The sequence below is a fragment of the Nyctereutes procyonoides genome, unplaced genomic scaffold, assembly GCF_905146905.1.
Source record: "Nyctereutes procyonoides isolate TBG_1078 unplaced genomic scaffold, NYPRO_anot_genome, whole genome shotgun sequence".
Taxonomy (NCBI): domain Eukaryota; kingdom Metazoa; phylum Chordata; class Mammalia; order Carnivora; family Canidae; genus Nyctereutes; species Nyctereutes procyonoides.
Window position 1 is genome coordinate 11,972,291 of NW_026575128.1, and position 26,328 is coordinate 11,998,618.

Genomic DNA, 26,328 nt, shown 5'->3' on the forward strand with positions numbered 1-26,328 from the left:
GCCCTGGGCTCCTTCGCTTCCTCTGTGTTCTACTAATCTCCAAAATGATGCACCGGAATTTGACTGATAGTTTGGAGAGAAATCACAGAGGATGGTAACTGAGAAGGAATCATTCATTCATTCAGTCAGTCCTAAATGCACTCACTCATTCATTCAGCAGATATGCTTTGAGCTTCTCTTCAGGGCCAATCCACTATGCTATGGATTTTGAGATGAAACAGAAATACACCAATTTCTGCAATTAGTATTTAGAGAAATTAGTTCATGGAGTTGCTGACAAAGCTTTCAAAGAGGAAATGTCATTTGAGCTGGATTTCGCTTCTCTACATAGAGGTATACTATGTAGAAACGTATGAGAACAGCAATTGCAGAAAGAAGGAAAACCATTTTAAAAGGCATGAAGGTTTTTGAGACCTAATGTATTCAGGGCATGACTCAGTTTCACATGGAGAGAGCACAATATTTATCTGTTGGTATAGCTGAAATTTGTTAATCCCTTAAAGTTCACTCACAAATATATTCATTTACCCAATTGATAAGCATTTTCAAAGCTTATGCAAAGCTCTGTATAGGTCCTGCAGAACCAGAGATGAACAATCTATTGGTTCTGCCTTCAAGGGGGGACAATGGGATGCTCAATCTAATGGTGGAGAAAGATATTTTTCAAATTGATATAATGAAAAAGAGGCTATAATAGAGAAGTATATAGTATGACTGTGAATTTGTTCAGTATGTACATGCATGTGTGTGAATGTGTGTGTGTGCTTTGCTCATATGTGCATGCCTGACTAGATTTGAGGATGTGAGTTACAGGGTCGCCTCACACATGTGGAGGCCCTCTTCAGTCGTCAGGATGGACCCAAGATGATGGTTTGTTCCAAGAGCTGGATCAGGCTTTAGTTTTCTAAGTCCCAAAAGCACACACTCCAGGTCTTGAATCTCTGCATCTCTGGCAGGATCAATGTTGAACTGGTTCCTTTATGACATTTTCTGGGGAGTCATGGACAAATTTCTTCTTAAGAACAAGCATTCTGGGCAGCCCGGGTGGCTCAGCGGTTTAGCGCCACCTTCAGTCCAGGGCGTGATCCTGGAGGCCCAGGATCCAGTCCCACGTTGGACTCCCTGCATGGAGCCTGCTTCTCCCTCTGCCTGTGTCTCTGCCTCTCTCTCTCTCTCTCTCTCTCTCTCTCTCTCTGTGTGTGTGTGTGTGTGTGTCTTTCATGAATAAATAAATAAAATCTTAAAAAAAAAACAAGCATTCTTGGAGCACCTGAGTGGCTCAGTCAGTTAAGCATCCACCTTCAGCTCAGGTCATGTTCTCAGGGTTCTGGGATCAAGCCTCACATCGAAGTCCCTGCTCAGCAGCAAGTCTGCTTCTCCCTTTTCCTCTCCCTCTGTGATGTCTTTTGCTCTCACTGTCCCTCAAATAAATAAATAAAATCTTAAAAATAATTTTTTTAAATAACAATCATTCTTGACTCTATCTTCATTTTCATCCTATCATTGGGATAATAGGAATATCTTCAGAGGATAGTTGTGAGGATTAAAGAACTTAATACTTCATAATATACTTAAAATTATGTACATGGTCAATAATATGTATACATATTAGGAATTATAATAACTTATCATCATTATTGTATTGTTTTCACTGATATCTCGATGATCTGTATTAAATGGAATCAGAAGGCTGCCTTGTCTAACCTATAGGAACTTATCCTTGATGGGATCTCATAAAACTTCCCATGCTTGCACTCCCCTGTAACTTGGGCCTTTTTTCTTTTCCTCAGTTGAATGCTAAAGAGTCTCTATACTGAGATAAAATCTACTTCCCTATGATGTCTACCATTTATCTTCAGAGATGAGTCTTCTTTTCCTATGATAAAACAAGCAAGTATTGTTAACTTTTCTATGCCATTTCTAGTGAGAGAGAGAGGAAAAAGGAGACACTATACTTTCTTTGAAGAAATCTCCATGTACTTTTGGTGTTCACTGTTAAGGGAAATACCAAGTTATAAAACTTATTTTGATATTATTATGTCAAAGTAGAGAAAAATTAATGAAAGCTGAATGGACAGAGAAGGATTCAGAGAAGAAGTACATTCAAGGATAAACATTTATTTATACCTTCTTTTGTCCATTAACTAATTAGTTCACTTAAAAACATTTTAGCTTTTATTGACAATCTACTTTATGCCAGTAGAAGTTCACCAAGTAGGTAAGATGGCAAAGAAGGCAGTCTAAGTGGAAAAAAATATCAAATACAGAGAGATTCCATAGAGGTACAGGAGGAAAGGCATAAAATTCTGTTACGGAATTGTGAGTAGCTCAGTATGAATAAAATACAGGGTTCAAGGAGGAAGAAATAGCTGATGATACTAGATCACAGGGCAATCTCAGGAAGCCTTGTGGGCCAAACCAAAATATAAGGATAGGGAGTTATTTCAAGAGTCTTTTGCAAGAGAGCAGATTTTTCTGGAAATAGAACTAAGACTGTGAGCTGGATGACAAGGGGAAAAAGGAGAGTGGCATGGTACCACAGGGTTATGAGCAACAGACTTTGGAGTTATACTAGCGTGCATCTAATACAAGCTTTGTGGGTTACTAAACCTGCCACTTCAGGGAATTTTTTTACCTCTCTGCGCTTCAGTTTTCTTGTCCATGTAAAACGGATGTTAATAACCCCTGGTTCATGGGGTTATTGTAAAGTTTAAGTGATAATGCATATAAAACATTTAACAGGATGCCTGAGACATAGTAAAAACATGATAAGCAAAATAAGAGAAAAACCAGAAGTGCATTACAAATGAGAGACACATTTTTCCTACTTAGTCCCAGCTTTATTTTCCTCTCTTCTTTGTGTTACTTGAAAGTCCTCATGAATTTGGCCTACTGAGCTCTTCTCAAATAGATTTTTATTTATATTCTTAGCAGGGTCTAGAAAATCTAAGCCCTGAGCAGCATCTCAGCTTCCTTGAATGATTACCCCAGGGCCCATTACCTTCACTCTGTCTGTAAATCAGGTTAGGCATCCGACCCACTCAGGAGAGGAGCTGGGACAGCTGCAGGCCTTAGATGAATTCTCTTGTTAGCACATAATCAAATTTGGTGGAGATGGCAGGCTCTCAGAGTCAAGTTGCTAAACTTGGCTAGAATTGGAGAAAACTGGAGTGATTGAATTTAAAGCATGGACCCTGATCGGATATACTAGTAAATGAAGAGTTGAGAACAGAAGCATCATAACCCGAGGGGTCTATCACTGTAGGAATCACTAGCGTATGAAGACATGCTCACCTTGCGCTCAGCTCAGTGAGCCAGAGCCTGTAACCAGTATCACTGACTACTGGTAAGAGACTTCAAGGCCACTTTCAACTGGCATTCTTGTTGAATGCAGATCTGGAACCCCAAGACTAGTTAATCCCACAGCCTCACATTCTTGCATGTTCAATCACATCACAAATGTAGACCATCACCTATACCCTCGTGTCTGCACTGGTCTGGTCTTGGTTTTCCATTGTTCCCTTCTCTATCCAGAACTTTCCAGTTTTTCCTCTGAAACTCAGCTTCATGGTTAATAATCTCAGTTGGGTTCTCTGGCTTTTAGTCAACTGATTCCTTTACCTCTTCTCTTAATCAAACAATGATTGGTGCATGATACTGAACAAATATTTGCTACATAAAACAATGAAGTAAGACCACTGATATGGAGGCCATTATTCTCTCCATTTCCCTCTCCAGAGCTGCTCATTCTCTTATTCCTCTTACAGAAATATCAGGAAGAGATTATTTTTCACTCTCAATGCATCTTCCAGGCCATTATTTCTTTGTCTCATAATGGGTAGCCCCCACATTTCAAAATAGTAAGGCTTAGGGTAGCAATCTGGTTAGAAATGAGGAATGCCAGGCAGCCCAGGTCGCTCAGTGGTTTAGCGCTGCCTTCAGCCCAGGGCATGATCCTGGAGACCTGGGATCGAGTCCCATGTCAGGATCCCTGCATGGAGCCTGCATCTCCCTCTGCCTGTGTCTCTGCCTCTCTCTGTCTCTCTGTATCTCATGAATAAAGAAATAAAATCTTAAAAAAAAAAAAAGAAATAAGGAATGCCTAGGAAGGACTTGTCTTAAAGTTATATTTACATTACAAGAAGACTTGTTAACCTGAATATTTATTTGTGGTGGTTTTGGGAGTAGGAGGCAAATGGATTCTTTTGGTGGCCCAAGCACATCCAGTAGGTGGCCTTTGATACTACCACTGGCATTTATGTGCAAAGCCCCGTTCCCTTGTTGCTTACGCTCTTCTCTATACCATCCTGTCCTCTTCAGCACTTGCAGGTTCTCACCCATATTAGACTTTATGTCCCATCACTTCAGCCCCTTTTTTTCTAATACAGTCAAATCTGTCTTGTCTTCTCACCTGTGCAGCTACTATCCTTCTTCTGTCCTTCTGACCACTATTATCGATTCCTTGGACTGGCACACTCACAATGCTTAACTTCTTTCACTTACTTGAAAGGTACCCTATGACTTCAGAATAATTTTTAAATACTTTAATCTGGTTTAAGTATTTAGTCTGGCTTCTGCCTTCATCTTAAGACACATTTCTCGTGATTTCCCTTCTCACTCATTGTGCTTCAGCCATGATGAATTCCTTTCAGTTCCAACATTTCACTTGTTCTCTCTTGCCTCCTGGCTTTTGTGCACACTCATATCTGGAATGCCAGAAGTTCATAATTTATCAAGAAGGATTATGGAGGAGTGTTCTAGGTACTGCACATGGAATCAGACAGAAACAGATTTGAATCTCAGCTCTATCATTTACCTGATTGAGATCATGGGTGAGTTCCTTAACTTTTATGAGCCTCTATGACCACATCGGCAAAGTGGGATAATACCCACCTTGACCCAATGGTTGTGAGGATTAAATCAGGTACTGAATGAGAAACAACCCATACTATGCATATTCTGTTCATTCCTTCCTTTCTCTTTTCCCTCATAATTCCCTCAATCCTTTTCCTTTTTTCCTTCCTTATTTTTTGTTTCCTTCCTTAACTTCTTCCCCTCTATGCTTTTCTTTTTTTTTTTTAAAAAAAAGGTTTTATTTATTTATTCATGAGAGACAGAGAGAGAGGCAGAGACACGGGCAGAGGGAGAAGCAGGCTCCACGCAGGGAGCCTGACGTGGTGCTCGATCCCGGGTCTCCAGGATCACGCCCTGGGCTGAAGGCAGCGCTAAACCGCTGAGCCACCTGGGCTGCCCCTTCTATGCTTTTCATTAATGTTTGGGTGAGATTCATAAGATCCATGGCAACAGGCAAACAATACAAGCCACTGTATGTACAGAATTAGTGTTTTGTAACCTCTGCTCTTCCACAGGAAGCCCACAGCCGTACTTCCCACTCTGGCTACTGAGGCAGCCTCAGAAGGACACCAGGGTAGAAGTGAGATTCTGCTGCAAACTGCATGTTATAATGCTCTGGGAGTTCTTAGCAATTTTCTTCAGGCTGCTATACCTGGAACCAATCTTGTTTTTTCTCAGCCTTATCACTTACACCCTCCTCCTCACACTGTCCTCCACATGCTCCTGTGTCTCTTGGCTTCTCAGTTGAATGCCAAGCCCCTACAGGTGAGCCTTGCATCCTTCCTCTACTGTGCTAGTAACCCTCAAGAAAACATACCTGCCTTGGGCAGCCCGGGTGGCTCTGCGGTTTAACGCTGCCTTCAGTCCAGGATGTGATCCTCGAGTCCCGGGATCAATCGAGTCCCGCGTCGGGCTCCCTGCGTGGAGCCTGCTTCTCCCTCTGCCTGCGTCTGTGCCTCTCTCTCTCTCTCTCTCTCTCTCTGTGTGTGTGTGTGTGTCTCTTATGAATTAATGAATAAATAAATAAATAAATAAATAAATAAATAAATAAATAAATAAATAAAATATTTAAAAAAAGAAAGAAAAGAAAACATACCTGCCTCTAAGGAGTTTCCAAACTGATCCTAGTGGATGAGACTTAGGAAGCCATCAATAAAGAATCAAGAATTACTGCAAAATGTGGGAGCTGAACAGGCCTGGAATTGTCAATGGTTGATCATAGAAAAGGCACAGTTTGCGATGGGTTTTGTAGGATTAACAGAATTTTGAAGACATAGAAATGAGAGGCATTCACTGCAGGGAAACAGTGTGAATGGTTTGGATGCCATACCTTCCTCATACCTTCATGAGAGGGTACAGTGAGCCTATGGTGGGGATGAATGTAAAGAAGTTCTGGGAATTATGACTGGAACAACATTTTGCCTTTTCTCATGTATATGTTTTCAGAGTTCCTTTTTGAAGAATGAGCGTGATGACTTAGCAAAATTTGCCTACACAGTGTATTTGTATTTCCCAAAGTGCTTCTGTGGAAAATTAGTGTCATGAAATGCTCTGTAGAAAAATAATAATAATTTAAATGAATGTTGAGTATTCTTTCCTCTCCCTTGAATATTTATAATGCATATTAGCTTATTTTAAAATGACCTGAATTAGCCTTATAATACAAGCCTTATAATACACTTCCCTAGGAAAAGCAAGCCTCCCCTGTTTATTTCAGTAAAATATCAGAGTCTTCAGTTGCCCTCAAGGTACTTTTAAAGTCTGTAACTATATTGCATATTTATTTTTAATATTTTATTGACTGCTTCCCCACCAAAATAGAGGCTCCATGAGAACAAACACATGCCAGTCTTATTTACCATTATACATCAAGAATCTAGCACAATGCCTAGGCATATAATAAATGCTCGAAATAAGAGTAAACAATGACTAAAACTTGTTCATCTTTTAAATTTGCATTGTCCAAACAACTGGTAAAGGATGGGGCTGGAATTTGAACAAAGTACTGCCAACTCTTGGTCTCTTCTTTATCATAGATGGTGTGGTTGTTATTCCCAGACACTAGGAGGAGTTCTTGATGTTACAGTTTTTCTCTTCCTGCTTATTACCTTTTGAAGCTTGAATGATTGTCTAATATGTCCACATTTTTTTGTTTGTATCTTTCAGGCAAAGGCTGCCACCTAAAAATGTTTACTACTACCGGTGCCCAGACCATAGGAAGAATTATGTGATGTCCTTTGCATTTTGTTTTGACCGAGAGGAAGATATTTACCAATTTGCTTACTGCTACCCATATACATACACGCGCTTTCAGCATTACCTTGACGGCCTGCAAAAGAGAAACATGGACTACTTCTTTCGGGAGCAGCTGGGTCAGAGTGTGGTAAGGCCGAGTCAGAACCAGGCAGCCTTGGGGGAGGAGCTTAACAATGCGTTTTTATAGAATGGAAATAATGGATATTGATGCTTTGCATATACTCTGGAACTTCTAATAATTAATTTCATTGTACCATTCTTTGCCTCTGTGGAAGTCACAGAATAAGATATGAGACAGATGCCTGTCCTTCTGAATTGAAGCTGATGGTGCTCTCTCACAAAATACAGAAAATCCAGTGAGAAAAGAAGGAGGCTCCTACTAGGTGTCACAAGCATGTTGAAGGCATGAAAGCATTTTATGAGTGTAAACCTCTGAGATAAAAAAACAAAAACAAAAACCTCTGTCTTTTAATGAATTCAGCTTGCCTGCAGTCACATTAGCAGGTGGTGTACAGTTTGGTTGTGCTGCCCACCATGTGCTCTGTCTCTGCCATTCATCAGTTCCTAACCCTTCTTCCTTTCCAGGTGTAGTTCTCTAGGTCTAGAGATTTCAGTCTTCTATTATTCTATATTAGTTTCCTATTGCTGGCTTAACAAATGGTCTTGAACTTGCTGGCTTACAACAAAACGAATGTATTATCTTACAGTTTAGAGAAAGTCTGAAATTGGTTTCACTGGGCTAAAATCAAGATATTGGGATCCCTGGGTGGCGCAGCGGTTTGGCGCCTGCCTTTGGCCCAGGGCGCGATCCTGGAGACCCCGGATCGAATCCCACGTCGGGCTCCCGGTGCATGGAGCCTGCTTCTCCCTCTGCCTGTGTCTCTGCCTCTCTCTCTCTCTCTCTCTCTCTCTGACTATCATAAGTAAATAAAAATTAAAAAAAAAAAAAGATATCAGCAGGTCTGCATTCCTTTTGGAGGTTCCAGGAGAGAATTTGTTTCCCTGTTCTTCCCAGCTTCTAGAGGCTGTTTGCATTTCTTAGTTTGTAATTCCCTTCCACCTTCAAAACCAGCAATAGCTTAAGTCTTTCTCAGGCTGCATCACTCTACCACTGAATTTCTTGCCTCCCTCTTTTACTTATAAGAATCCTTGTAATTGTGTTGGGCTCACCCAGATAATCCAGGATAGTGTCTACATCTAAAGAACTTTAACTTAATCACTTTGGTAAAGTCCTTTTTGTCATGTAAAGTAACAGATTCACAGTTTTCTGGGATTAGGACTTGGACATTTTGGAAAGGGGTGCATTGTTCTGCCTATCATTGTTCTCTGTGGCCAATGATACTTCAGCTACTTGTAATGAATAAGCAGGTGATAAATTGTTTTTATGTTTTATTCTTCAAAAATTGTGGATTGTGCCTCTCAAATCAGTATATAGACTACTTTAAAGATCCTAAGTGAGAATACTGGTGGCATTGGCAGATAATACGTACTCGAGGTTCTGAGATGTGTTGATGGAAAAGTGGATTCTTCCCAGTGACTGTGAGTTCCACCTTGAAGGGAGTCCCACTTTAAATAAAAGTTTTCAAGACTAGACTGCTTAAAAGACAGAGTCTAGTCCAGGATACACAAAGAAGGAGAGAAATAGAGAAAGTCTGTATATGGCTCAGGTACCTGAGAGTCCAATCTGTTCTCAAAATCTAGTGGTCATGATGGTATTCTTATAGCCTGAGATTCTCTATAAGATTTTACTAAATATCTTCACTAAACTCTCTTTCTAACTGTGCTTCTGGTGGGTGCCATGGGTATCTGGTGCCTATATATCTCAAACTGGGAATTGGGACACATGGTCTATCAGTCAGCATGCTAGCAGGGAACAGATGGCAGCCTCACATTAGGATAATTTGAGGAAGGCTTAATAAATGGGCTATTTACAAGGTGTGGGCAGTGTGTAGGAAAACCACAGGGTATAGTTTATTTCCCCAGGGCTAGTAACAGCCCAAAGGGTGTAAAGGGAAGGAATGATTACCAGAACCCAATAGTAGAGAGTCGTGTCGTAGGCCACCTCGAGTGGAACAGTGACCTTCACTTAAGGAATAAAGTTAGCCTGAGATGACCCCACAGGGAGGGAACTGAGAAAAATAAATACATAGAACTCATTCTCTTACTCTCCTCTGATTTCCTTCTCGGGGTCCCTACTGACCAACCCAACCAGAAGCTAGAGGACAAGAGAGCCCATTGAAGTAAAGATTAAGCCACGCTGGTCAAAGAAAATGGTGGAGAGATGTAGAAAAGCAAATAGAACATATTAGGCACACGTAGATTAATCGACAATTTATTATTGGAAATAGTAAGATTATCTGAGATGCGACTGTCAGAGAAAGGAGATGAGTGTTTGCCAGATATGAATTGTGATATGAGTTAAGACAGTGAGAAGTTCATGTAATACTTGTGACTTTTAATCTTAAGAGCAAGAATTGTACATTTCATTCCTGTGTCCACCCCAACCCCTTCTTAGATTTATGCCAAGTAGAATGTAGGTGCAAACAGAATGGCTATTAAATGAATTGTTGAATGAATGAAAGGATGAATTCATTGTGGATCCAGGATGGAATTATACCATCAGATCTTTGTTTTAGGCAGCAGGATAAAGAAAGTAGGGGAAGAATGGAGAAGATGCAGTTACATAGCACTTTCTCTTCTACTCCATTTCATAGAACTCATATCCACCTTTCTCTAAAGTAAGGATGAGACATGAAGTCTTCATTTTGGGTGACCATGTCTCCAGCTAAAAACTGTAGTCCTCTAGATATGTAGGAGAACTGAAGGACAGTTTTGAAGGACAGTCTGAAGTCTCTGCCACAGGAAGCCTGAATTCCATTTTCAACACTAATACCAAATTACTCATCTGACCTTGAATGTTACTTCCCCATTCTGGGAACAAGTCTTTCATCTACAAAATGAAAAAATTGGACTTGAATAATGTTTTCAAATTATTCTTTGAAACTCCTCAGGAAAAAAAACAAAACAAAACAAAACAACAAGTTGAGACCCTTGTCCTACTTTAGGCCTTGTGAGGAACACTGTGGGATATAAAACAAATCTTGGTGTACTTCCAGAAATGTATTCTACACCTGAGGAAATAAGACATAGTCAGACAGAAATAATATTTTTAAGTATATAATTAAGGATCTCATAAGTTATTTGGAAAAGTAATGGTCAGACTAACCATCAGGGAGAAGATAGGCTTTATGCTGAGTCTTAAAAGATGAGTAGGAATACTAAATGCAAAGTTGGGGAGAAGACAGCCCAGATGGCAGGATATAGCCAGAGTCATTGCATGGTGATAATTGGTTAGTATTGGGAATCTTCCAGTAGAAGATGGGGATAAATAGGAATATCAGGGCCTAACTCTAGAAAGCTTTAATTGTCATATTAAGGAATTGTGAGGAGGGGGCAGGGAAAGGAACTAGAGCTACAGCCTTTATTCAGATTTAACACACAGATGTGGGGTCAAGTACTAAATGTATATTATCTTTTTTTACATAAAAGAGTAGGCAAAATTATTCCAGTTTGGAGAATAAATAATCTAAGGCTAAAAAAAATAAGTTACTTACCTAAAACAACATGGTTAATTCATATTAGAGACAAGGTTTAAACCCGTGGCTTCTAACACTACATCCTGGCATTTTGATGGACCACTGATGCTTTCTATATTGGACTAATAACTAAGAGCCTCAGTAGGTTTTTGGCAAAGGGATTACCTTATCCAAAGCAGCATCTTAAAAAAGTAAAGTTAATGGAAGCGCAGAGTGTACCTGTGCTGGCTAAACTAGTTTAGGGAAACTCTGTGGGTTGCACGTCAAAGCAGATGCAACTATTTTTCCAGATAGGACAATTCTTCATTACCAGGGTGTTTGGTATGGCTCATGTCTGAACGCACCACTATAATTAGTTAATCCTTATTCCAATTTGGAGGGAGGATAATTATAAGTGGGAAGGCTAAACATGCCAACATCCACATCTTGGGGAAAGTGAGCAGAAAGCAAGATTTTGAATAGTGCTGGAACTATTAATCACCATGTCCATAGCTACTATTGCTACTAATTATGTCATCCAAAGTGGAATCTTATTTTCTTGTTCACTGGTGGCCCCTTCTAACTTCCTCAAACAAAATCCCTTTGAACATGCATTAATGCTGCAATCTGACATTTAAGATAAATATATCATGGGAAAGATCTTTTTTCTTATTGTTTTAACACCCATATTGAGGTATAATTAATATACCATACAATTCACTCATTGTAAGGATACAGTTCTATGATTTTTAGTAAATTTATAGTTTTACACTGTCATCACAATCTACTTTTAGAACATCATCTACTTTTTTCCATCATCCCAAAAAGTTCCTTTGTTAATCCTCACTTCCATTCTGATCCGTAGCAACTACTGATCTTTTCTAACACTATAAATTCTATTGCTGAACATTTTATATAAATGAAATCTTTTGCATCCAGCATCTTTCACTTAGCATTATATTTTTGAGGTGTAGCCATGTTGTGCCATGTATCAGTAGATCATTTTTGGTGCTGAATAGTATTCTATTGAAAAGATATATAGCACTTTTTTTTTTATTCTTTAGTTGGCAGACTTTTGGATTGTTTCCAGATTGGGGCTATTATGAATAATAATGTTATGAATATTCATATGCATACATTTAGTAGACATGTGATCCACTTTCTTTTGGGTAGATATCTAGCAGTGGAATCATTGGGTCGTATAAGTAAGTTCATGTTCAAAGTCAAAAAAAGAAAAGCTGTCACACCGTGTTCCAAGTTAGTAGTGTTCCAGCAATGGCAAGAGGGAGAGTTATAGTTTCTCTATGTTCTTGTTAACACTTGGAATTATCTATATTTTTTATTGTAGCCATTTTAGTGGGTATATAGTGGTATCTCGTCGTGGTTTTATTTTATTTTTTTTAAGATTTTATTTATTTATTCATGAGAGATAGAGAGAGAGAGAGAGAGAGAGGCAGAGACACAGGCAGAGGAGAAGCAGGCTCCATGCTGGGAGCCTGATGTGGGACTTGATCCCGGGACCCCAGGACCATGGCCTGGGCTGAAGGCGGTGCTAAACTGCTGAGCCACCGGGGCTGCCCTCCTCGTGGTTTTAAATTGTATTGCCCTACTTGACGGGATGAGCACTGGATGTTATATGTTGGCAAATCAAACTCCAATTAAAACATATACAAAAAAATTTTATTGCCCTAATGACTAATTATGTGGATTATCTCATCATGGGCTTATTTGCCATCCATGTATCTTCTTAAATGAAGTGTCATTTTAAATCTTTTGCTCACTTAAAAACACTATGTTGTGTCCTTATAATGAGTTTTGAGAGTTCTTTATTTTTAATTCAAGTTCTTTGTCTGATACATGCTTTGCAAATATCTTCTTCTAATCTATGCTTTATATTTAATTCTCTTAACCATGTTATTTGAAGAACAGAAGTTTTAAATTTTGAAGTCTAATTTATCAAATTTTTTCTCTTATGGATCATGCTTTGGATTCTCATCTGAGACTCTTTGCCCAACTGAAAACCACAAAGGTTTTCTCCCATGTTTTATTATATTTTTTTCGCTTACATCTCAGTCTGTGATTGATTTTGAAGTTTTTTGAATTTTTTGAATTATTTTTTTATGTATGGCATACGGTAAGGGTCTAACTCATACTTTTTGCACATGGATATCCAGTTGTTCTAGCACTGCTTATTGAAAAGACTAACCTTTATCTGTGAATTACCATGGTTTCTTTCTCTTTGGTCTCTGCTCAGTTTTTCTTTTTCTCTTTCCTAGTTTTAAGCCTGGATTCTCAAGGAGCCAACCCTGTATCTCTGTAGGTTAGTGGTCAGCTGTTACTGGGCTGAGTTTGTGCTCACCCACCCTGAGCCCATAATATTTCCATCCTCTGTCAGTGTATCTGTATGTGGGTATGGGGAGCACAAAGTCTGGGCAATTTTCAAGTCTGCCCTGGCTCTTACTTTCCCTTCTGTGTTGTGTATACCATGAGCATTTACGCAGCTTCGAAGTTGTTGAGGAGTGTGTGACTGGCTTGAGCCTTCTCAGGTCTCTACTAAGGCTGCACCTAGACTCATCCAGGGATATGTTTGTCCTAGCTATGCAACTGCAGGCCCTCCTTGCTTGCCAACCTGTGTGATGAGTGTTTTCACAGACAGTACTGCTTGGTGTGAGCACTTTCCACTTTTCCAAACTGAGTCCCTTTGACCATGACAGAGAAGCTTCCAATCCTCCTTAGAGTGTGGCCTGCCGTAACAGAACCCTGCAACCAAGCTTGGGGCAAGATGGAGCAACCACAGCACATCACAGATTCCCATTCTTATTACCCGAAGTTCAACAGTTTTGAGATTGTTGTCTGTCTTTGGTCAATTTCCAAAACACTGAAATGGTTGTTAGTTTTATCCAGCTTTTGTTTTGTTTTGTTTTTTGGAAATAGGGTACCAATACACTCCTTCTGACATAGCCAAAGTAGATTTTAATTGACAAACATTAAGTTTTTTTTTAAAGATTTATTTATTTATTTATTCATGAGAAACACACACACACACACACACACACAGAGAGAGAGAGAGAGAGAGAGAGAGAGAGAGAGACAGGCAGAGACACAGGCAGAGAGAGAAGCAGGCTCCACGCCGAGAGCCTGATGTGGGCCTTGATCCCGGGTCTCCAGCATCACGCCCTGGGCCGAAGGTGGCGCTAAACCACTGAGCCACCCGGGCTGCCCAACATTAGTTTTTCAATCATACAACCCTGTACTGCCAGACACAGTAAAATACAGTATATTTTCATACACCACTGACTAATTAGATGAACACCTAACTGTGTGTGTGTGTGTGTGTGTGTGTGTTGAAAGGATTAGATGGAGAGCCATTCCTGTACATAAAGATACTTTCAGAAAGGAAGTATCTCACAAAAAACAATAATAATAATAATCTGATAGTATATTTTAGAGAATCACTAGAAATATGGGGAAAATATTGTCTAGGTTCTGACACTGGCTACCTCTGTGACTTTGAGAAAAGCACTTCTCCTTTTTTGGGCCTCAGAAAGTCAGACCAGATTATTTCAAGCATCCTTTTCAATTCCAACATAAATTATGATTCAAACATTCATGATATCCTGATTGTATGTTCTGAGCCACACATCAGCCTGCTGTAATGTTGCTTCTTTATCTTTATTTTATAATATTGGTAGTTATTGAGTGCTTAGCATGTGGTAGGCTCAGTGCTGTGACCTTCATATGCATTATGTTACTCAGTCCGCACAACACTACTATTATGTGATTCATACTGTTATTGAGTGCTTGACATTGAACCAGCATGGTCTAGGCTCTGGGGATACAGCAGTGAAAACCAGGCAGAAATTCATGCCTTCATGGACTTATATTCTAGTAGGAAGAGACAGGCAATATTTGATAAATTAGGAAAAAGGATGAGTTTTGGAGTGAAGGATTCACTTAGAAGAATTTAAGCTCTGAAATATATCAGGATTATCTTCTTCCATTTGTATTTTTAAAAACTGAGATGCAATGAGATCAAGTAATTTGTCTATACCATGCAGTTGGAACTTGAAGCCAAGCCTTTGTAGACTCTTAAAAAATGGACTCTAAACCAGTCCTGGATAGGAAATATTCTATTCACCTGTATATTCATTTACTAAATTCTTGCAAAGTCATTCTACAATACTACCAATATCTGATGAGTACTTTCTGCCTGGCAGGCTCTATACGGGGTGCTGGCAGCAGACAGATGGAACAAAACAGACCTTATCCCTGAATAGCATTCAATGTAATAGGCAACACAGATGTAAAAACTAATAATGGCAATAATGGTAAGAGACTTGATATCATAGAGGTAGTGGGCAGAGAAGGGGCACAACGGAGGAAACAAAGCCTTAGGGAAGAAGATATCTCAAATTGAGAATCAAAATACTGATACAGAGGCTGAGACACATGATGAGTCCTGACAGTTGTGTGCAGTTCCAGACGATGAGAGCATGAGATCAACCTAAGAAGAAGAACAGAAGGAGTAGTGATGGGGAAAGAAGGAGAGGTAGAAGGAGGCTGGCCCAGGAGTGCCTTGAATGCCAACCTCCAGAACTTGGACTTTTTCCTGTGGGCAGTGAGGAACCAGGCAGGAAAGATCATGATCACTGCGGCACTTAACTCTTCTATCTCCAGGCTGCACTTGCTGGTGACAGTGATCTAGAAGTCATGTTAACTCCTGCCTGTCCTTCCGGGTGGCTTTCCCACCTATGGACAGAGATATTTGTTAACCAAAAGTACCTGAGGGAAAATTACTACAAGACACCACGTATAAAAAGGAGAATGCCATAGATATGCCTAGAAAAGCTGGTCTCTCTGATCTTAACACCTCACATAATCTCTAGAGTTGGCAAAGACTATAAGGGTCACATTCAAGTTTAGCAAATATATTAGGAATCTTCTATGGGCAAGGACCCAAATTGTATAGACCAATGTCTTCTCTTAACATTCCAGAACTATAACTTTTCAGCCTCTGCTCACACATTTCTTGAGGAGCCTGAGCCCCATTTCAGAGAAAAAATCTCCGCCATTCCCAGAAAGAGCCACCTCCCTGTAAACTTTCTCCTTGATTCTAACTCCACCCTCTGAGTCTGCTTCTCGTGTACTTGCTCTTTAGCTCCTGGAGAGGTCTGCGAAGATAGCAAGCCGGTCACCACACACCCCTCACGAGTCTTCTCCAGGCTAGTCCTTTCCTTCTTCCTCTGTCCCTATAACTCTATATTTCTGCAAATTCTATCATTTCTAAACTTTGTGCCTTCTTTGTTGTTCTCTGGACATAATCTAGGTTAATTTCCATTATAAAATATCAGAACTGGGGCACTTGTGTGGCTCAGTCTTTTAAGCATCTGCCTTCAGCTCAGGTCATGATCCTGGAGTCCTAGGATTGAGCCCTGCATTGGGCTCCGTGCTCTGTGGGGAGCCTGCTTCTCCCTCTCCCTCTGCCTGCCACTCCCCCTGTGTGTGTTCTCTCTCTCTCTCTCTCTCTCTCTCTCAAATAAATAAAATACTTTTAAAATATCAGAACTGAATATAAAATTTTATAGGCAATATAAGCTTCCTGCAGCAGAATAAGACTATTGCCTAACTTGCTCTGAATGCTAAATCTCTAGAAATGTTACAAGAGTTTACATTAGCTTCTTTTAGCAGTGAAGTCTCCCTGTAGTTGATTTTTGTTCTTGTTGTTCATTAAATAAGGCTATTTTAATTCCTCTGGTATTTTTTAAATAAAACTTTTATTTTAGAATAATTTTAGATTTATTTATTTTTTTTAAAGGTAGACCATTTCCTGGTGCCATCATGATGGACATGGCCAGTCAGGTACTCCTGGGTTCTGGTGTCACCATTGTGTCCTAGCAACTTATGTACATGAAAGTGCTCATCCAGGTGTAATATGAGCTTTTCCTCTAACAATAAGACAAGATATTTGGGGTCAACAAGTATGTTAGCTTCCTCATCTGTTTTGTTATGTTTAGTACCTTATGAGCATTGATGCGAAGCATTCATAGACTTAGCTCCAAGACTGTGTTCAGGAGTCCTTCAAACTGTGGTCCAGGTTAAAGTTTGACAGCTTTACCAGGAGTGTGAAAAGATTGAAGAGATAGGACCTGGAAATGTACAGAAAGAAGTCACATCTTCCTTCAACCAAGTTATCAAGGAGACAACTTGAGAGATGATGACTTGTTCTGCTGCAACCTTCATCACACAACCCTCCCAGGTGATCACTCTGAGATCTGTGGTACAATTCATAAGCAGAGAATCCAAGTACTGTGAACTTTGTAACTCTATGGCGACCATGTATTGAGAAGAAGGCATCCTAGGATATTTTGTGGCTCTTATTTTTCACCTCTAAGGGGACATCGTTTCATTAGAGCTCTGAAACTCACCAGCCTACCTTGACAGTACCTATGCACTGGACAATGGGTTTCCACCATGTATGAAAGTTATTCCCAAGCTGTCACAGAATTTTTTGCCAGTATGTTGACCTACCTGTTTGTGCTTATCTCTAATCTTATGGCTGTCAACAACTGTGAGCTTGCTGGTGGATCCCCTCCTTACTCCTCAATATGTACTTCCTAGATAGATTGCTGGTGCATGCTACAACAAGAGAGAAATATGAGCTGAGGAAATAGTTTTTCCGCATAGTCCCCTTTGAGTAGACTTATTGTTGTGACCTGAGAATGTTAATTTAAAGATGTGGGACAGGGACAATGATATTATTGTGGCCCCAGATGCATAGAATTATAGGAAAGAATGTTGATTTCTATATAGTGTGGCACACTTTTAAAATAATCATTTAATCTTGAGAAAATGGGGAAAAATGAAAAGATAATACTTCACCTAGTTTCCTCTAATGCTAAAACCATGGAGCATTTGTCAAAACAAATAAATTAACATTGATACATTACCATTAACTAAACAACAAAACTATATTCAGATTTCACCTGTTTTTTCACCGATGTTCTTTTTCTGTCCCAGGATCCAATCCAGAATACTGCATTAGCCTATAGATTTTAGAAATATAATTGTGACCCCTTATACTTGTCCTACCATTGGTTTTAACCCTTCATTCTAGCTTGCTGTGATCATTTTGATTCTTAGATTCTTTTACCTGTACCATTAGTGTCTTCACTTAGATTTTTTAAAGTATGTAGTTTTTAAGTATTAATTTAAGTCAAGTATATAAGTGTTTAACAGGATGAGACCCCTAAGATTAGAGATCCGTGCATATTATCAGAGACTTCTCTGGAATGCCTAAATTGGCATTTTTAAAAATAAATTCTATATCAGTCTCTGAGTTTGATTATGCTTCTAACTCCAATAGTGTTAGTTACCTAAGTGAACAAGATTTTGCCTGCCTTCAACACAATTCAATTAAATTCAATTTAGGTTTAGGAGCAAAGTGGGCAAGTATAAGAAGATTGGAAAAATTTAAGATATGAATCCTGGGATCCCTGGGTGGCGCAGCGGTTTGGCGCCTGCCTTTGGCCCAGGTCGCGATCCTGGAGACCCGGGATCGAATCCCACATCGGGCTCCCAGTGCATGGAGCCTGCTTCTCCCTCTGCCTGTGTCTTTGCCTCTCTCTCTCTCTCTCTCTCTCTATCTCTCTCTATCTCTCTCACTATCATAAATAAATAAAAAAAAAGATATGAATCCTGGCAGCTTCTACAACAATCCGTATAGGACTTGTGAAGAAAAGCTAGGATCTCAGAAAGTAGCTAGAGGAAACTGATGGCCCTGTGGACAGGAAAGTCAGGGGACAGAAGACAGTAACACAAAAAAGAAACTAGAAAGGGCCAGCACCATTCTTATCAGCATGGTAACTTCAAAATAAAGTATCTCTCTTCCATTTTTTTCCTGTTCCTTCCCCTTTGTTCCTTCTTCCCCTTTGAAGTGAAACATCATGGAAGTGCAGCTGGCAACATGACCAAACAAATGTATGAAAAATAATTACATCTTTTTGGCTGGGTTTTAAATTGAATAATTGTTGGAAGTTAGTAATCTCAATTATCATTCCCTAATCCACCTCTCAGGAGAGTTCTGTGGACCCCCATCTGTACCAAACCTTGTCCTGATCAGACACTCTAAATTAAATAAGCTTAGTAGTTTTGGCTCCCTTCCAGCAGGCCACTTCACAAGTCACCACTCTCTTGGCATAGTTTTTGCTGTTCCCTCCAAAAAGAGTCTCAATTAATTGGAGGCAGATATATCCTCCCAGCATCTGGTGAGGGACTTTCCAACTTACCCGACTGCTGCAGGTAGCTCATCCATTCTAAACCTCAGCACTGGGTGAGCAAGGGCCTGGAGGGGAGATGCTGGGAATTGTGACCCTGGGTTCTTCACTGCTGGAATAAGGAGGCCCATGTCTGATTTACTCATGCTGCAGAGACTGACCCAGATTGCCACACGTCTGCTCCAGACCCGGGTTTCCTGTCAGTGAATGTATCACCATCACTCCATTTCCCATGCCGGAAACCTGTCCTACTTAACTCCTTTCTATTCACTTCTTGCATACTGTCTGTTACCAAATATGATCAAGGCTATAACTCAGTATCCTAAGAATCTATTCCTTCCTTATCTCTGTTGGCAGTGCCCTAGTTCAAACCATCAGCATCTCTCAGGGAATTACAACAGCTTCTTTAGCCAACAGGTACAGGATGTGAGGTAGAACAGGCCTCTAGGCTCTCTCTCTATTCTGCTCATCTAGCTACGTCAGCGTTATAGTGGTAGCAGAAAGTCCCAGCCTTCCTTCTAAACTTGTGCTCCCCCACTGCTTCACTGATCCTCTGGGACCTACCTGACCAAGACACAGTAGACTTTTCACCAAATACTACTTAGCTAGCTAGGCAGATGGCATCGTTTGTGCTAACAGACTGCTATTTTTTAGGCCATTCATTCCTCTCCCTTTTATAACGAAGACATGTTTTGAGCCTTATGCCATCAACCTACATAACCCTCTGCCATTCCTTATTACTCTTATCTGCCTACTTCTTGGACAGTTCCCTCAATCATGGGGAGCTTTGGTCCATTATTCTTTTCTACCCAGCTGCCACCATATTGAATAATTTCAGTATCCCTGAAAATGACCCATTGAACACCTTGTCTCTCAGTGGTTTAAGATAAAATAACAAATTCTTAGCTTGGTCTGTAAGATCCTGCGTAATCTGGCCTCTGCCTGCTTCTTCAGCCTGTCTCATAACCCTGTCATTTTGCTCTCTCTGCTCTACCCACACTGGCCTCCCTGAAGTTCTTTCTGTCAGCCATGGATTTTCTCTCTAGCTTGTATACACACCGGCCTACATATCTGGAATGTTCTTTCTCCATGGCCCTTTGCCTGGCTACTTTCTATTCTGCTTTCAGGATCCAATTTGAACATTACTAGCTCCTGAAGTTCTTCCCTGATGCACTACTCCCCAGACTAGTTTGAGAGACTTTGTTACATGAGTCCAGCTGGAAGCTCAGCAGCTGATACCTCAATTGTCCACTTCAGCCCACTGTGTCTCACTCCCAGATCTGTCTGCAAAGTTTGCTTATTTGTCTATTCTTTCTGCAAACATTAACTAAGTAACTACAAGGCAGTGAGAATAAAATTAGATGCCTAAGTCAGGAGTGTGAGCTGTGTGGCTTAGAACCCTGACTCTGCTACTCATTAACTGTGTAACCTTAGGCCAATTACTTAACCTCTCTTTCCTCATAAATTAGTGCCCCCTCCCTTCAAAAGATATCCAGAGAAACCCCCTATTCAGTCATAATTTAAGTAGGAAGATCATCAGAGCTAGAGCCATATTGGGATTTTAATTTTGGTTCTGCCACTTATATCTTGACATGTCAAATAACCACTTTAAACTTCATCAGCAAACTAGGCACTATAATTTAGCTTTAGGTCATTGTCATGACAAGACATTTCTAGCAGATATTAGATAACAGATGTGAAAGTGCCTCCTGCATTGGCTGTAAATATTTGGATATAATGCATTTGCAATACTGTTTCCCTTAACAGACTCTAAGCTCTCCTGAAGGTATACAGTTTGTCATATAAAAATGAAACCAGCTAACATTCAGAGTAGTTACTCCTTGTCAAGTACTATTCTAGCTGCTTTACTATCATTAATCAGCTTTAGCAACTTTATGAAACAGATACTACTATTATCCCAATTTTGCTGATGAGGAAACAGGCAAATAGGAATAGGAAACAGAGAAGTTAAGTAACTTTTTCAAGAGTATACTACTTATAAGTGGTAATACCTGTGTAGAAAAAAAAAAGATATAGGTTATTGGTTGGGGATAGGAAAGGAACTACAGGAACATGGAAAAGACTCCTAAGAACTGTATAGGTGAGGTAATATTTTAGCTCTTTTCACCCATTAAGTCCTCCAAGATAGAGCTCAAATATTATATACCTTTTATACAAAAAGGGAAAAGGGTGAAGGGAGGAATAAAACCCATCTATCAACTAATTCTGATGTTATCTCTTGGCTATTCCTAAAAGGCAGAAGTACCACAAAGACAGTGGTTGGAAACTGAGAAAGGCAAGCATGACTTCTTACAGGCTCTTAGGGAAAAGAAAATAGAATCATCTGCAAATCATTATTATCCATTTTCTAACAAAAATGTCTTGTTACAAGGACACTTGATAAATGAACTGGATATTTTCCTAGAATCCTATTATTAGCATTCAAGGAGATTGTTTCTGTGCAAAACATCAGATCACTGTCTATAACTTTTGACCTTGTATTTATTTGGCTTAAACAAAGTCTCAAAAATGTAAGATTTTAGAGCAACTTGCAACATGATGTTAGCCTCAGAATTTGTTGACTGTACAATCTTACCTTCAAGAAGTTCACTTTATGTTACTTTTAGTGACTGTGACGACCAGTAGTGGCTTGGGAATAATATGATGGGGCATGTTGTTCACAGGCCACGAGAGAGACAAAGCACAGGGCCTGGAAAGAAGAAAGGTTACTTACGAGTCAGCCTACACCATGGCAGTTGGAATTGGAAAATCCAGGTGGGGCTTGACTGATGTCCCCTGGCTGGAATCTGTGCTCCTTCCCAGAATAAGCTGTTGAACTTCCCAGGGAATCCTTTGGCCAGCAACGCATATGAGGTTGCAGTAACCTTCTTCCAGGGCTCTGCTTGTCTCTGTAGGATTGTTAACAGATGTCCGGGAGGGATGAAATAGGTCAGGTGCTACCTGCAAGGACCTCCCTGTGGTTCATCATTCTCCCAGGAGGTTGCTACTGCCATTTCTTTTCCTCTATCACTGCTGACCTCTGATTCCTCCTTTCCCTGTTTCCTTATTCTCTTTTTTATTGGCAAAAAAAAAAAAAAAACACCAAAACCTTTAAATGTGGATTTATCTGTAAGAAGTAACGCTATAAATTTCTTAGAAGAAAACAGAGGAGTATAGTATATCTTTGTGATCTTAAGTTAGTCAATGGTTTCTTAGATATGACACCAAAAGCACAAGCAGCAAAAGACAAATTGAACTTTGTCGAAATTAAAAACTTTTATATACTGCAAATGATACCACCAAGAAAGCTAGAAGACAAGTTATACAATGAAATAAAATATTTTCAAATTATATATCTGAAAAGGAACTTGTATCAAGAATATATAAAGAGCTCCTACAATTCAGTAAAAAGACAAAAAAAAAACCCACAATTTAAGAATGGGCACTGGATCTAAGTAGACATTTCTCCAAAGAAGATAAAAAATGGCCAATACGCACATAAAAGGATACTCAACATTAAAAAAAAAAAAAGGATACGTAACATCATTAGCCTCAGGGAAATGCAAATTAAAACCACAGTGAAGTGTCCTATCTCAGCCTCTTAATAATAAAAGAAGAAGGACAATAACAATGTTGGGGAGGATGTGGAGAAACTGAGACCCTCATATATTACTGGTGGGAGTGTAAAATGCAGTTGCTTTGGAAAACATTTGGGAGTTCCTCAAAATGTTAAGCACAGAATTACCCTATGGCCTAACAATTCCACTCCTAGGTATACATTCAAGAGAATTAAAAATGTATGTTCACAGAAATTCCACAAAAAGGAATAAAGTACTGATGCCTGCCATGACATGGGTTGTATTCCTCTTTGTGGCTGTACGATTGCTGGGTTCAGAGTAAGTTCTCAAGAAATTTTTGTTGAGTACATATGTTAGTTCATAATTCTCTTAAAAGGAGAAAATGGAAAATTTTCAAATTCCTTGTTTGCCTTCCCAAACAGATATCATTTCTGGATTAATTTATTAAATGCTGTACTCCTTTTTTTTCTAAATTATTTAACTTCATCCTCCAATATAATTTGATTTCTCTGATTTATTTACCATAGTTTAGCATTAAAAGATAATTATTTGCTGAGACGAGAATAGAGGTATTCTCTTCTCCAAATTGTATTTTATAGAAAAGGCAGTTTCCAGTATATTTCCTACATTAAAGTGGCTAATAATAAGATATTAATATGCACTGTAGCTACTCGAATCAGCCTCCTCTTTTTCATTCGATAATATTCATACATATTTAAGAGTTTCTTAACTTGTCTAACTAGGTCAGCAGAATATTACCCAATCTTGATATTGTTTGTCCAAGCTGCCTATATTTTACAGGAGTTGGGAGGAGAGACAGATGGCTAGGATTTTCCATTTCTTTTTCCCATTTGTGATGCCTATGCTACAAGTGGCTGAAGTCCTGAAAGTTGGACCTAAAAAGACCCTGAAAGATGTGTCTTCTAACACCTTCCTTTCCTAGCTAAGGAAACAAAGAGATCTGTAGTATCTAGGAGTATGACTTAGGTTTCCTGATTTGGAACCTCATGTTGTTTGCATTTCGTCAGAGTGCTTTCAGGCATATTATTTACCATTTTCCCCCCATATACCATGTGTCAGGCTCTGTTTTTATCCCATGTAATCATTTCATCTTCAGGACTAATAAAGGGTTGCTGTTATTATTACCTTATGTAAGTGAAGAAACTAGGGCTCAGCTCACATAGCCTAGTAAGTGGTGGAACCAAGATTTGTATCCAGGTCTTTAACCTGTATGCTGTCATTCTGCATAGGTCCTTTCACTGACTACTCTTTGTCCTTGGAAGTGCTCACATGGCAGTGAAGAGGGCTTTATCTTCTTGAGTTTCCAGGGTTCTTCCTTAGGACGAAATTGTCTTGTAGGACTCTATTTTGCCTCCTTCCTGGCTTGCCTCATGGCCTAGCCTGCCTCCATCTTCTCCATGCCTGTGTCACTACCTTTGTTCTCCTGGGTTTCCTGCCTTTAGCCTACTTGGGGAGGCTGATTCAGTCCTTCCAGCTTCTCTGCATCTTTGCCCTACAAAACAAGGCCATATGTCCTTTCCTGATTCAGCTTCTCTGTTACACCTGCAGGCAGAGTTGGAGAAGGTAGCAGATGAAGGTACAAGCAAAAATGAAAGAACTCTCCAGATTTCCTTGGTGTTTGTTCTTGCTCTGGTCTTCTGTTCCTCCACAACTATATCTGAGTGGGTGAAGCTCATTTGGCTGCCCTTCCTTCAGGGCCACCCTTCTTTAGGTCTAGGAAGAACTCCTCCTCCAAGTCCTTCTTCTGTGTAGTCTGAGGGCCTAAATGTGTTCAGGAAGAATGATAGGTATATTTCCATCTCTGAGGTCTTCCTCAATACTGAAGCCTCCCATATAATGGGGCCTCCACCCTGTCCAGCCCTGCTCTACCCAGGAATGACCCTTTCGGGGTATATCCTCTCAGAACTCTTGAAATCCAACTTGCACAGTTGGCCATCTGTTGAGAGTGCCGTAGAGAGGGCTCTTGTTCAGTGAGATGGAGAGTGTAGCTAAGGTTCCATAGAGTCACATATAGGCCTGAGGGTTGGTAATTTTTTGTAAATGTATCTACATTTTCTTTGAACCCTTGGAAATACTGTGCCTAGGGAGGACATTATTATTAATGCTATTGGTAATGATGATAGAAATAACAGTAGCCACTGTAGTAACAATAAGCATGCTACTTCTCACATGGAAAGAAAGTGTAAAGGTTTTGGAGTCATACAGATCAGTGTTTGAATTTCAGCTTCACCATTCATTCATTACCAAAGTAAGCCAATTATTTCACATTACTCCGCTTATTTCTTCATCTATACCTTTGGAATAATAACCCTTAATTGTCAAGGCATTTGTCAGGAGTAATGTAAACCAAATGTGCCACACACAGTGCAACCTCAGCTCCTGCAATGTAAAGTTTAAGACCTGTTACTCTGTCCATTTTACAGATTAGGAAACTAAAGTATAGAAACATTAATTAACTTGCTTAAAATCACACAGCTAGTAAGTGGTAAAGTTGGGACTTGGCATCTAATCCTAAGCAATTTGTCTCAAAAGCCTGTTATTTAAAAAGATGAGGTTTATAAAGCAGTTTCCATATTGCCTGGCACAGATTCATTTCGCAATTGGTAACTATAATTTAACAGCATATTGCAAGTCTAAAGAAGTACACAAATGCAAAGTGTTTGTTTTTATTATCCTTAAGACTTTGTCTTTTTCTCACCACTTAGTAAAGTATGCCTAAAAAGATGTCTACAGGAGAAGGGAGTGAGTTTTGGTATTTACTTGGTTATTTTGATCAAGGTAGACAACCACATTTAACAATCTTGGCTCCAGTTGGTTTATTTTGGGAGGCCTAAATTATTCACTTGGAATGTCTACACTGATTACATTAACCAGAGAAAAAAAATGTCAGCCCAGCCTCCCACTTGTGCTGACTGTGGGTCAGGCTGGTCTCAGAGGAGAGATAGTTTTCATGAGGTGGGGCCTCCAAAAATGTCAATGTGGCAGGGGAGTAGAGATAAGAAGAGGGACATGTTATTGTCCCCAAGGTATGTGCTATTCTGAAACACCTAGAAGCCTCTTCAGGACAGAATTTGACTTCATATGGCATATAAGCAGTCTTTCATCCAAGAGCAGAGCTTTTCCACAACATCTAGTGAGTGGCTATCCAGATTCTCCAGGCACCTCTTAAAGCATTGGCAGTTCACTACCTCCCATAGAAGCCTGTTCCAACCTGGGGCAGCTAACAGTTTTCATTTTTCTGCCATGAACCAGTAAAGTTGTCCTTGGTAGAGTTTTAAAGGTACACAATCAAGAGGCCTAGGAAGCACACAGAGCAACTATAATGGAAGGAAGAGTCTATGGCTTTGTTTTGTTTTCTTTCTGGTTGTGGTGGGATTGTCAATGTAGGAGCTTAAGCAAAACAGTGACAAGTCAAACTTACCTAACATTAAGTGTACTTGGGCTGCTGTGTGAAGAATGGATTGGAAGGCAGATAACATTATTAAGGAGTATTCTCACAAGTAAAACATCTGTAAGAGAGATGAAAAAGAGCTGATAAATTCAAGAAATATCTGAGAGTTAAAATTCACAGAACCTGTGACTAAATTGAATGTTATGGGTGAGGGAGAGAGGAGTCTGGATTCTTTGAGCTGGTAAATTGTAGAGCTACACTGGGGAAGAAGGGAATCCTGAGGAATATGTGAAGTTCAGCCAGGATATCCAGTAGCCATATATGTTTGGCAAACTCGCGTGTGTTTCTAAAGTGGTCATGTCAGGAAGAACTTCTAAGCA

General features: G+C 39.7%; 1 protein-coding gene and 1 pseudogene across 1 annotated transcript in view; both read left to right on the forward strand.

The window, feature by feature from the left end:
* AGBL4 (AGBL carboxypeptidase 4) overlaps nt 1-26,328 on the forward strand; it is a 1,386,151-nt gene that overhangs the window by 897,396 nt on the left and 462,427 nt on the right. The window contains exon 5 of the mRNA XM_055341596.1: nt 7,021-7,237. Within this exon, the coding sequence (XP_055197571.1) occupies nt 7,021-7,237 (217 nt within the window). The remainder of the gene's footprint in view (nt 1-7,020; nt 7,238-26,328) is intronic.
* On the forward strand, nt 7,164-17,416 carry LOC129520549 (mitochondrial carrier homolog 2-like; annotated as a pseudogene).